The 14265-nt window shown below is 36.2% G+C and overlaps 1 protein-coding gene across 1 annotated transcript in view; it reads left to right on the forward strand.

The window, feature by feature from the left end:
* qm (geranylgeranyl pyrophosphate synthase quemao) overlaps positions 1-14265 on the forward strand; it is a 48025-nt gene that overhangs the window by 10828 nt on the left and 22932 nt on the right. Inside the window, exons 2-3 of the mRNA XM_089105490.1 lie at positions 7902-8056; positions 12819-12963. Of these exons, the coding sequence (XP_088961616.1) occupies positions 7902-8056; positions 12819-12963 (300 nt within the window). The remainder of the gene's footprint in view (positions 1-7901; positions 8057-12818; positions 12964-14265) is intronic.

Raw genomic sequence — 14265 nt, forward strand, 5'->3', positions numbered from 1 at the left:
AGATTATATCCGATTATATTATATGGTAAATGAATAAAAATATTGTATTTTAGTCAACCTCTCTACGATCCATTTTTAGCCTCTCGAACATACCCAGTCGGTACGCCCCATTGGGTTGGTCATAGCCTAAGGCACGCTACCAAAGTTAAATTATCTTAGGGCCAGAGTTGATCTCTCCTATAAAGGGAGAAAAAAGGCATCTAAGGCTAAAACCCCCCAAATACCACAAATAACACTTCACAACAAAGCGACTAACACCCGCTCATGCCCACCATTTTCCCAAACACGTTGAATCAAAATTTTGAGATATCCATTTTGCTCAACATAGTTGAAAGTTCTGGAAATTAGGTCTTTTAGGATGATAACCCCTTCAGAGCCCTTTGTGCAAGGGCTGTAAATTATGCCCTAGGGGCATATAAGGTTTATATAGAAAGTTGTTGTAAAAGTTTCAAAAAGTGCTCATTTGGTCTGAAATTGAAATTGCCCTTTTTAATAGTCAAAAGTGAGTGGAGAGTAATTACCCCCCTCTCAAGCCCACCATTTCCCCAAAAACATTCAATCAAAGTTTAGAGATAGCCATTTTGTTCAACGTAGTTGAACGTTCTAGAAATTATGTATTTAAGGATGACAAACCCCCCAGAGCCCTCAGGGCAAAGGTTGTAAGTTATGCCCTGGGGGCATATAAGGTTTTTATAGATAGAGTTGTCGTAAAAATTCAAAAGGGGTTCATACAATTGGAAATTGAGAGGGCTAGTGCACTTTTTAATAGTCGAAAGTGATTGGAGGGTAACTAACCCCCCTCTCATGCCCACAATTCCTCCAAACACGTCCAATCAAAATTTTCAGATAGCCATTTTGTTCAACGTAGTAGGAAGTTCTGGAAATTAGGTATTCGAGGATGACAACCCCCCCCCGCAGCCCTCAGGGCAAGGGTTGTAAGTTATGGCCTGGGGGCATATAAGGGTTTTATTGAAAATTTTGTCTTGGAAACTTCAAAGGGGATCATTTTATTGGAAATTGAAAGGCCTAGTGCCCGTCTTAATAGTCGAAAGTGATTGGAAGGCTTGACATTTTTATAGTAAAGATCGATGTGGGTATAATGTATGATTTTTTGTTGTTGTTTAGACTAGGGCACTCTGTATCGAAGGAATTGTCATGGGAACTTCGAAAAGGGCTCATTTGATTGAAAATAGAAAGGGCTGATGCCCTTTTTAATAGTCAAAAATGATTGGAGGGCAACTAATCCCCCTCCCACGCCCACCCTCTCATTTGCCCATTATGTTTAAAAACTAAATGTTGCCTTAAGATTAAATCAAAATGCACTGTGTTAATGCTAATTCCCATTAAGGCATCTCTGCAGTATCCCTAGAACGACTGAGGGTATTATGTTCAAACTTTCGGAGCTACTTCTGCTCTTAAAACCAAATCAAAATAGCGTAAGTGTATCCTAGCTATCAAAGAAAGTAAACAGATTTTTTTTTGCAAATGGTATCATGTTTTCCATTTCAGGTCAACTGGAGGAGGTATGAAACTAAATTAAAGACTACTTTTTGTGTCCAGATTTTTAAAAGGGTGTATTTTGTTAAAAACTGCTGAAATTTTTTCTCCAGCATACAAATAGCAGGCCAAACTATAAAGTCTTAAAAAAAACCAAAAGATTTGAAGTATTATTTTCTTTTTCCCTGAAAAGACTTTGTCAATATAAAACGAACAGAGATTAATTAAAAAATCTTTCTCCACAAAATAAGTTTTTCAAAGCAAAGTAAAGAACTCCATTAAACTAAAAATGAGCAAAAATAAAATCAAATAATCTACCAAGCGTGAACTACCACAAATCAGCATTGATAAATAAATTAAACCCAAAACGAACAGAAATTACAATAAATAACCGAGTCAAACTCAAAACCAGCAGAAATTAACATAGGTTGGGCTCAAAACCTCTATACCTTCCCAAGGCCAGAACATAATTTGCACTTTACTGGAAAAAAAATTAGTATTTTTACTTCTATACCTTTAATATATCAAATGATATAAACATTATCATTACTAAATATAAGTATATGTATATTAAACTGACAAAGCACATTCATTTGTATTTTTTCAGTAAAGTGTAAATTATGTTCTGGCCTTGGGTATAGGGGTTTTGAGCCCAATTTATGCTAATTTCGGCTCGTTTCGAGTCACAATCCATCTCTTCCATTTATTTTCTGAAGAAGATCAAGTGATATCCGTGACTTCTTTTTATTGTCTCTCTGCCCTTACATATTCTTAAGAACTTCCACTTCCTTTGCCGTTTCGAATAACTCACATAAACAACCATTATGACTGATATGTCTGCTCCTGAAATCTGTCTCTAATTGATTCACTGCAGTTGTAAAGGTGACTGTGATAGCCTTCAATGCACTTGCATAAAGAGTGACCTTTTCTGCACTATTGCTTGTAGCCAGTACCATGGAGCAAGCTGCCTCAACGTTTCTTTGGACCATTATGATCTCAATGGCCAATGTGATTAAGCCAAATTTTGTGTCTTATTCAATAGCTTTTAAATCAAAATGAAGTTGTGATTCCCTCAGAGTCATAGTAGTCAAAAAAAAATTGTGGTTGGAGTGTTCCTGTTTGCTCTTTTTTGCTTTAGCTTTACTTTTAATTTTTTTTTTTTTTTTTTTTTTTTTACAATAATAACTGAATTTGTCAAATCCAAGAGAGAAGTTTAAAATGGTAATCTTCTGATGTTGTCACCCCCCCCCAGTGCTAAAGGGTGAGGATGGGGAAGAAAATAAGAGCAGCAGAGTCAAGACAGACTTTAAAGAGAATTTGATGGAAATCTTCTGTTCAGATTTGCACTCTTTAACCCTGAAAAAAAGAAGAAAATTCCAGAAAAAAATGTCATTGTCAGTAAAATTACTCCCCCCCCCCTACACCTCTGAGGTCAGGTTGACACTAATAGAGAAGCCCAATATTAGTTAATATTTGAGTTCACAGGTGTGAAATTGCAATGAAGCACTGTTAAAACCAAAAGTAGGCCAATAGCAAAAAAGGGTGTTCTCACCCCCTCTGAGCTTGCTTAGGGTTGAAATGGGGTACTAAATTATGTAATTTTCAATTTTGATGTCATTTTTAGTCTCACCAGGCTTGAATTAATAGGAACTGACGATTCAATCCACCAAACACTGTACAAATTATGATACTGGTTTTTCATTTCTCTCTGACCTTGCTTAGGTAGAATTGGTGCATTAAGTGATGGAAAAATCTTATCCTGATGTCATTTTTGGTCTCCCCAGACTTAAGTTAATAGAAATAGACCTTTTAATCCAGAAAATCTTTCAGAAATTTAAATTCAAGATACCCCCCTCCCCTTTTCCCCTGAAAAAAAGGCATTTTTGCATGGCCGATTTTGGCCAATCTTGAATGTGCTATTAAGTGAATTTTTCTGAAGATTTTGGTGCCAAGACATTTCTGTTGCTCAAATGCCAGGTCAAAACCATATTTTTTTTGGGGACCAATCAGAAACATGTAAATTGAGAGAAGGTAGGCAAACATTTGGAATGCTAATGTGACTCCAACAACAATCTTCTAGAAATACAACAAAAGATAATATGGAGCACAACTGTTGTGATAATACTCTGCCACAATGTTGACATGTTACTTGACTGTGATTTAAAGTTCAGGTCCTGCTAAATCTCAGCCAAGACCAGTAGGCCTTGGCTTGATACAATATAGTTTATATGTCTAAAAATTTAGTTTTAAAGCTCTTTCTTCAAAACATGTTGATGCTCCTTCCACTATTTATAAACTAGCTTTTGAGGTGCTTTTGAATTCTGTTAATCTTTCAGGTGTTAATAATCTGTTGTCAAGGTTTTTTATCATTATTATGGCTAGCTCTCTCCTTTTGTGTTATGTTTTTTCTGCTTTTGTACTATGTTGTGTTGTCTTTGTCTGTATTAATCAAAAAAACTTTTTGCACAAAATAAGTTAAAAAAAAAAGTAAAGAACTCGGTTAAACCAAAAATGAACAAAAATAGCATCAAAGAATTTATCAAGCATGCAACTTCCACAAATCGCTATCAATAAATAAATGAAGCCCAAAACAAACAAAAATTAAAATAAGTCAAACTCAAAAAGAGCAGAAATGAATCTGAGTAGGGTTCTAAACTCTATGCTTTCTAAAAGAATATAATTTGTACTTTACTGAAAAAAGTTCAAATGAATTTACTGAAAAAGTGTGCATTGTCAGTTTAATATACATATGCTGATTTTTATTCCTTAAAATCTTAATTAATTTTTTATTTCTTAAAGTTATGAAAGTGAAAACATTTAAAGGATTTTTTTTCAGTAAAGTACAAATTATATTTTGAAGAAGAAGATGCCCCTTACAGTTACTTCATATGGGAAAAGACTTTGGGCTCTGGAAAACTTAGCAGAAGATGCTCAATACTTTTTGTATATATATATATATATATATATATATATATATACACATATATATATATATATATATATATATATATATATATATATATATATATATATATATATATACTACATATATACTCAAATACTAAAACTAAACTAAATATATATATATATATATATATATATATATATATATATATATATATATATATATATATATATATATATATATATATATATATATATATATATATATATATATATATATATATATATATATATATATATATATATATATATATATATATATATATATATATATATATATATATATATATATATATATATATATATATATATATCAAGAAGAGGATTAGTGGCTACAGTATACAACTGGTAAGTTGGCTACTGGTTTCTGACTTGCTTGTACAATTTACAAGTAATATTTGATGAATCTTAACAAGAAAAAGAAATTGCCGAAATGTCTAAAAAAAAATACCTAGATTTCAACCTCTTGGATGGTATGGAAAAGAGGTTTTTTTTAAACCTCTTGAGATAGCCATAAATATGTGGTTATCTCAAATTTCGATTGGATGTGTTTGGGGAAATGGTGGGCGTGAGAGGGGGTTGCTTGCCCTCCAATCACTTTTCACTATTAAAAAGACCACTAGCCCTTTCAATTTCCAATCGAATGAGCCCTTTTTGAAGTTTCTACGCAACACTTTCTATAAAAACCTTATATGCCCTCAGGGCATAACTTACAACACTTGTGCCGAGGGCTGTGGGGGGAGTGTCATCCTTAAAGACATAATTTCTGGACTTTTCAACTACGTTAAACAAAATGGCTATCTCAAAATTTCTATTGGATGTGTTTGGGGAAATAGTGGGCGTGGGAGGGATGTTAGTTTTCCTCCAAACACTTTAAGGGCACTAGCCCTTTCGATTTCCAATTGAACGAGCCCTTTTTTTAAGTTTCTATGACGATGCTCTCTATAAAAACCTTATATGCCACTAGGACATCATGTACAACCCTTGCCCTAAGGGGCGGGGGGGGGGGTATCATCCTCAAAGACATAATATCCAGAACTTTCAAATACGTTGACAAAAATTACTATCTCAAAATTATGATTTAATGTGTTTGGGGAAATGGTGAGCGTGAGAGGGGGGTAATTGGTCTCCAATCATTTTCGACTATTAAAAAGGGCGCCAACCCTATCAATTTCCAATCGAATAAGCCGTTTTTGAAGTTTCTAGAACTAGAAGACATAATTTCCAGAACTTTCAACTACGTTGAAGAAAATGCCTATTTCAAAATTTTAATTGGATGTGTTTGGGGAAAGGGTGGGCGTGACAGGGGGGTTAGTTGCTCTCCAATCACTTTCGATTACTAAAAAGGGCACTAGCCCTTTCAATTTCCAATCAAATGAGTTTTTTTTTTTAGTTTGTACAACAATGCTTTCTATGAAAACCTCATATACCCCCAGGGCATAACTTACAACCGTTGCCCTGAGGGCTGTAGGAGGAGTGTCATCCCCAAAGACATTATTCCGGACCTTTCAACTACGCTGAACAAAATGTTTATCTAAAAATTTTCATAGGATGTGTTTGTGGAAATGGTAGGCGTGAGCGGGAGGTTAGTTGCCCTCCAATCACTTTCGACTATTAAAAAGGCCACTACCTGTTTGAATTTCCAATTAAATGAGCCCTTTTTGAACTTTCTACGAAAACATTTTCTATAAATATCTTATATGCCTCCAGGGCATAACTTACAACCCTTGTCCTGAGGGGCTTGGGGGGTTTGTCATCTTCAAAGACATAATTTCCAGAATTCTCAACTACGTTGAACAAAATGCCTATCTCAAAATTTTGACTGGATGTGTTTGGGAAAATGGTAGTGAGAGGGGGTTAGTTGCCCTCCAATCACTTTCGACTATTAAAAAGGCCACTAGCCGTTTGATTTTCCTATTAAATGAGCCCTTTTTAAACTTTCTACAAAAACATTTTGTATAAATACCTTATTTGCCCCCACGGCATAACTTACAACCCTTGCCCTGAGGGCTTTGGGGGAGTATCATCCTCAAAGACATAATTTTCAGACCTTTCAACTGTGTCGAAAAAAATTTATATCTCAAAATTTTGATTGGATCTGTTTGGGGAAATGGTGGGCGTGAGAGGGGATTAATCATCCTCTAATCATTTTTGACTATTGAATTTCCAATCGATTGAGCTCTTTTTTAAGTTTCTACGACAACGCTGTCTATAAAACCCTTGCCCTGTGGGCTGTGGGGAGAGTGTCCTTCTCAAAAACATAATTTCCTGATCTTTTAACTAAGTTGAACAAAATGGCTATCTCAAAATTTTGATTGAATGTGTTTGGGGAAATGGTTGGTGTGGAAGGGGTGTTAGTTGCCTTCTAATCAATTTTGGCTATTAAAAAGGACACAAGCCACTCTAATTTCCAATGGAATGAGCCCTTTTCGAAGTTTCTACGATAACTCATTCGATAGGAAGTGCCCTGGTCTAAAGGAAAAAATAAATAATACACTGTGCCAACGTTGTTCTTAACTTAGGCAGCGCTATTGCGGTGTCTATGATATTTTGGGTTATGAATAAAGGGAAAGTGGCATGGCCTAGGCTTGAAATAGGAATCATATTGAATGAGTGAATGACTATAAAACACATTAAGGTGTTATAATGAAGTGAATAGAGGGGAAAAAATCATACAAAAACACATAAAAAGACAAACCAATACTCAATCATTACCAGGAAAATATACAAGAGTGATTTAGCTTTTCAAAAATCTTTCATGGTGACTCTCAGCTGCAGCCTGGGGTTCAGCCAAACCATAAGTTGCAGTCAGCTGTCTGTTTCTAGACCATAGGGGAATTACCAAGAGAGATTTCACATATCTAAAATACATATAATTTATGCTTCTTTTGTCAGTGCATGTAAAGATGCTCCATAATGGAGAAAGAGCAGTGACACGTGAGAGAGCAAATGAGTTGTTGACTGGTTAGTACACACCTAATGTATTGTGTTTGGCAGCAAACAAAAGGTGAACAAGAAGAAAATGATTTTTGCAACTTTTCACTAGAATGTGCAAGCAGGAGGGAATGTTTTGGTTTGACACTGGTGCCAATTGGAAGGCCAAGATACATAGTACTTACAGATGGGGAAATATTGTGCCTTCCTAGCTAGACATCTTCTTTTGTAGTCTGAGATCAGCCAAAAACAAGAATCACTCTCTTTTTTTTTTTTTTTTTTTTTTTTTTTTTTTTTTTTTTACAAATTCATTACTAAGAAGAGGAAAAATTTCCTCAGTTGAAGACTCAGTATGGCTAAGGTGTAAAATGTATTCATTTAAGTTGAAGTGAATTCATTTAGGTTGAAGTGCTTAATTGGCTTTATTCCAATTTGGTTGAAATCTTATCATCAGAAATAGCCTACTTGATATCTGAGAAAACGGTAATAATTAATTTCCATTTCAGGTTTTGTTGCAACCCTTTCATCATATTTGTCAAATTCCTGGGAAGAAAGTAAGGGCAAAACTAACAGTCTCGTTCAATAATTGGCTGAAAATACCAGAGGATAACGTTAAAGCTATTTCAGAAATAATACAATTGCTACACAATGCTTCCCTTTTGTAAGTATCTTTTATTTATCTTTAACTACACTCTACCAAGAGTGACTTAGGGTGATAGAATGCTTTCTGTATACTTATCTGTTGATTTAAAAAGAGAAATTTGCGCAATAAGCGAAGGCAAACAATTATTACCTTGTGCAGCTCGACTGAGCACTAATCCATTGTTCTTGGCCTTTATAATCCTGTTCAGCCTCGCCAAAAGTCTCAATGTAATTGCTAGAAGACACCCTTCATGAAGTACATAAGAGAAATGTAAATTTGACCTATTGTTGCATTAGTAACCATGAACTGTTAGCTCGTCAAGGTCAATCTACTCATCTTGACTTAGTAAAGAGCCATGCTCCTAAAATGTATGATTGTTCTTTTCTCTCTTGACCAATTAGTATGTAAGGTTTGGCTGTAGAAATTTGGGAGGGGACTCATTTGAATGAGATCAAAAGCTCCTGTGCCCTTTTCAAGGGCCAGCAGTGTTTGAAGTGTAACCAAACCCTACGACCTTTTTGCTCTTCCATGGTATCAGATATAAGTATGCCTCCAATTTCAGCATGATCCCAGCAGCCCCAGGAGCAATGGTTCTAGATTATGTAAAATCCCATTGTTCACAGATCAGTAGAAAAGGATGGTATGCTTGTTTGCCTGGTCAATATATTCCCAAGGCAATGCTCCTGAAACTGCATGCTTACCTGATTAATTCAAAAGATGGTATGAGTCCCCAAGTTTGACAATTACATCATCTGGAATATATTGGAATGGTTAAGGGTGATAAGGTGAATGTATTGGTAAGGTAAATAAGGGTAAGGAATTGGTAAGGTGAATAAGGGTGAATATATTGGGTGATCAAGTTGAAACTTTATAGGCAGTGTTGAAGCGGGGATTTGGGCCTCAAAATTTTGCATGGGGGAGGGGCAGAGTAACTTAAAAAAACAATTTGTGTATCCAGGTTATTGGCATAGGATATTTTGAATATCTCGAGAATGGCTTGGAGGATGGAGTTGACAATTTCGTGTAGTGTGTTTTGGAGGAGAGCAAGGGTACTTGAAGTTTTGTGCTGATGGGGGCTAAAGTGTCTTGCCTACAATCCACATAAACTTTTTTGCACTATAAGCTCCAATGGGACTTACAATTCATTCACGATTAAATATCAAGGTAAATCAAAAGATACTGTGTTTTGCCCTGTTAGCTAAATAGCATATGTGAAATGTCTTGGGTGGTCAAGCGAAAAATTTTAGGAAATATCAGTGGGCCGAGTGAACCTCAAATTTTGATTTCTAGGAGGACTTACTTGACTCATTGCTCCTGCCAGAGAGAGAGAAGTCAATCGTTGCCTCCTGTCCAAATGATCCTGACCTAGCATGAAGCTTTGTCTGAGATGCTACCAATCAATGACAGGAAGTGACCAAGGCTGTCGTTCCATCTAGCTAGAACGAGGACTCCCACGCGGGCGCTTCCAGCAGTGCGTCGAGGGATTGAAACTAAAGGCAATTCTGACTGGTGTTTCTGCTGGCATGCGGGCTAGGTGGCCGAATCACCCAAGAGTTCGTGCAAAGAACTGACGTGAGTTGGGTCAGTGGCTGGTAAGTGAAATTAGTTGGTTGTTGGAGACGAAGTCATACCACTTAATCCCTTCGATTCGTCTAAAAAACTTGATTTGAGCCACGTCTATAGCGTTTCGGACCGAAACGGCAACAGGCCAGGTCTCAGCACCGTAGAGAAGAACTTGGTTTACAGTAGTGTTGTAAATGCACATCTTTGTTCCGAAATTCAAACTGCAGTCTAATGCAGAGATGTTTGTGGTTTGGTCCATAACGTAATCGATGAAGGCGTTGACAAGTTTGGGGGTGATAGCATATCCTCGTCCTATATTGTATTTATTTCCAATACTGGGCTACAACAGCCGTTTATCTGGACGGAGCTCCTATTATCAGTATAGAGGGCCTTGATCAGACGGCAATACTTGTCAGGGAGTTTTGTTCGTTCAAGTATCAGCCAGAGAGAATCACTGTCAACCGAATCAAAGGCCGCTTTGAAGTCGACAAAGACAATATATGCTGTTCGTTGGAACCCGTGGGTTTTTTCTACCACCTGACAGATGGTGAAGATCTGCTTGATCATGGACCTGTTAGGCATGAAACCCGCTTGCTGAATCTGGTGGTATTTGTGGGGGATTTTGTTGTTTCGGTCCAGTAGAGTTATGGTAAATTTACTGGGAACTGATAGGAGGGTGATTCCTCTGTAATTGGAGCAATCACTTCTGCTGCTTTTGCGCTTCCAGAGAGGAAGGATTGGTACTTCTTTCCATTCTTGCTGTATTATTTCCGTTGTCTAGACAAAGGCGAAAAGCATGTGTAGCCAAAATAGCATTGCTGGTCCTCCGTATTTCATTAGCTCGACAACGATCTTATTGCCTTGTTGTTTTTCATCCTCTGCAGAGCTTTCTACATCACTTCCACTGAAGAGACATTGGGCTCTGGATGATTCTCGCGTATTGTTTGCTCAGCGAACGACAGGACGTCAGGATCAACATCCATTCTATCAGTGTTCAGCAGCTTTGCAGAGCGTTCCTTCCATCTTTCTAGTTTTGTGCTTTCATCTTCAAGCGTTTCCCCATTTTCTGATCTGACTGCTCCTATTTTTGGAGGTTTCCCTTTGCTAAGGTCTCTGAAATGCTTGAACAGCATTTCATAATGTCACATTTGTGAGCAGCTTCTTCCAGTTCATCAGCCTTTTTGTAAACAAATTGTTGCTTATCATGGTGAATAAGTTTGTTCCTTATCCCGTTTAGCCGTCTGTATGTGGGCATATCACCAGCCAGCCGGGCTTTCCTGCTCTGTTCAATGATCTGCAGAAAGATTAAATAATGTGTAAAAGGTTGTTTCTTTTAGGGGGTGGGATGAAGGAACCGGAATTTGTTTTTCTTTGGAATCGCTTCATAGTAAAGTAGCAAAGTAGATCAGAAAACGCTGTGTTTACCAGGTATTTCTTCTGGGGTCCAAAAACTATGCTGATTTTCAATTTATATGGCTAAAAATTCCCATGTACTGAACCCATATTTGGTAGGTAAAAATTATTAAAAATTATTGCACAAAATTACAGTTGATAGGATATTTTGACTAAATATTCAAATTTGGCTTAAAATTCAAATGACAATCCAACGTTTTATTTTTTCAGCAAAAAAAAAAAAAAAAAAAAAAGTTTTCAAATATTCCTAAAATTAAAACAAAATAAAATTATGTCAATTAAAAACAAATAGGAATTAATTTTAAGAACGTTTAAAAAAAGATTTTCCGAAAAAGGGCCAAAATGGAACATAAATGGAGCAGAATAGATTAATGTAATAATATGTAGGCTAATAGTATATATTAAAATTCAACCTCAAAACGAACAGAAATTACTGAATAAATAAATTAATAAATGAAATAAAATTGCTGAATAAATAAATGACACCAGAAACAAATAGAAAATAAAATGAACTGTCACATCATGCATAAAATCAAAACACTACTAAGATTCCATAGATGGTACCTAAAACAAACAGAAATTAAAATTAATAATCAACTCAAACTTTAAAGCAGCACAAATTATCGAAATTAAGAATAGCAACTACCCACCCCCTAAACACTTTCAAGACAGAGCGCCATTTGGACTTTACTGAAAACGATTTGTAAAGTAGTGTGTCATAGGGGTCTAAACTTCTAGCATATACCAAATTAGGTTTGGATCTGTTGAATTAGACATTAACTAAGTCCCTGAAAAAGTACACATTTAAACACATGTGCTATAAACACAGACATCTCCTTGCTAAACAATAAATTGTTGTCTTCTTTAAACCAGGAGTTTAATTTTTTTTTTAAATTTAATTTTATTACTTAGTTAATGATTTGTTAATTACTTTCATTTACTAACTGCACCCTTTACTTTGTTTTAATTAAAAACAAAATTAAAAGAATTACAAAATGATTATAACTGTTAGATTTCTCATTTGAAATTTGGTGCCCCTAAAATTTCTACGCCCGTGGTAAGAAAACACGTTCTTGTTTTTTCTGACAAAATTTCTTAAAAAATGGTTTGGTGAAGAAACCTATTATAATAAAATGTGTCTATTTTTCAAAATGTTTCTGAGGAATTTTGTTGGAATGTACAAACATAATAACTCTTATGCTAAGCTCAGCAAAACGGGAAATTTATTTAGCAAGATATTTCTGGTATTGACACACCAATACCATTTGTGTTGGCAATTCGTGTATTCGAGAATCCTGATTATTTTTTGCCAAACCCTATCTGAGCCTCTCCGGAGTTACTCTTTCATAGTATACTTTCCATTGTTGAGATATTAATGTCTAAGCTCTGGACTAACTCTTAGATTTATTCAGCCATAAGCAGTCTCCCAAACTGAGGATCAATACTAAAATAGGCCAAACACTTTTTTACTGTTAAACATTAGATACTTATTTTAGAATCAAATTTAAATTTTTTATAAAAGTTGCTTAAGAACATTCTCTCTATTCAAGCACAGGTATGTACGCACTAGGGAGGGGCCTTTGAGCTCTCCCCCCGTAACCCCGTAACCCCATTTTCATATGTTTTTTGTCAGTTTGGTGCCCCTGGCGCCTAGCTGCCTCCCCTGGTGTCAAATTGCCTAATCGGCACCCCTGGAAAGACGGTGGATTGATTGCTCTATCTAGACGTGATTCCGATGGTTTCATTGGTGGAAAATGCTGGAGATCTGTTAAAAGCCTGGTGTTAATTCTGCTTTTTGTTATAGGCTTGACGATATTGAAGATGCATCTACATTACGAAGAGGCTTACCTGTGGCACATGCTATTTACGGAATGCCATCTACAATCAACTGTGCAAATTATGTTTGTTTCATGGCCCTGCAAAAGGTGCTGGCTTTGGGAAAGTCAGAGGTTGGCCTTATACTCTTTTTCAACGCATTTTATTTTGCTGAGTTTATGCCTAACAAAAAAAAAATTTTGGAGGTTAGATGCTTAGGTTTCCCCAAAATGTTCTCCAAGAAGTATTGGAAAATTTAGAAATAACTTAAAATATACAAGAGAACTACTTTGAATTCTAAGACTCATTTCTTGAACCATCAGGTTCCCTGCTTCTATTACACGACCTTTTAGCATTTCCCTAAACGTTTTCAATCCTTCTTTATAGAAGTAAAGCGTGCCCTGCAGCTTCCTAATCATCAGGTCAGTTGACGGAGTGCAAAAAAAAAAAAAAAAATCCCAGGAGAATAGATCGATTGAAAATCACTTCGTGTTAAACACCAGACTCTTCTCGCTGACTGATTAGCTCAGATCGGAATGTCAAGTGTGAAACTCCTGCGACAGATGAAAGCAACTGCAAGGGAGACCTAGGGCTAGATGGGGGTATAGTCTCGACCATTTTTTTCACCCTGGTGAATTTCCTCCCAGGATACGCCCCCACACTGGCTTGGAACCATAAAGGCTGGAAGCTGCGAGTATCACCCCTCTCTATGCCAGTCAGCCAGCAGGAGACACAAAAAATATTGACACGACTACTTCCCTTGTGTGTCCTTTTGATATCCTTTGAACTGTTTATACCTACGAAGATAACCAAACGTTAAGGCCTAAAATAAGAAAATTTACGTAGCTATTGTAATATTTCTTTTTCGGCTAGTAAGGTCTCTGTAATGTATTAAGAGGCTGTAATTTTTTGGGAGGAACTTCTAGATTTTGGTGGAATAATACTGAGAATTTATAAAAATAAATAATGTTTTTTTAGTGCTGTTTAATTCTGTGGCTTGAAACAATAGGTATCTAAATCAAAGTTTTGACAAATTAAGGTACTGTTAATTGATATATTAATAATAATGGTAAAGTGGTTCATAGAACTTCTTTCTGGAACCTTTTTTTTTTTACCGGAAAGGCTTAAAGAAGTCATTACCTTAAATTGCAGCTTGGAACAATCTAATGATTCCTCCTTGAAGAGCTCCAGAATGATGACTTGAGTTCTTTTCAAAGTTCAGTCATGGAGGAAGTTATAATGAGTAAGCGGAGCCAATTCAAATTACTCAGCAGTCATTATGGGAATTGTATGCAAGGAGAGAGTCCCTATTCCTCCTCCCCCACCATTGGGAGGTCTCTAATGCCACCAGAGTAACCTGGGGTACCTCAAGGGTCAGGGTAACTCTAACGAGCGGCAGATTTCTACGCGTCCCGTCTCTGTCGGTTTCCACAACC

This window comes from Artemia sp. Qi Xiang Cuo, chromosome 19, assembly GCF_049724085.1.
Source record: "Artemia sp. Qi Xiang Cuo chromosome 19, ASM4972408v1, whole genome shotgun sequence".
NCBI lineage: Eukaryota > Metazoa > Arthropoda > Branchiopoda > Anostraca > Artemiidae > Artemia > Artemia sp. Qi Xiang Cuo.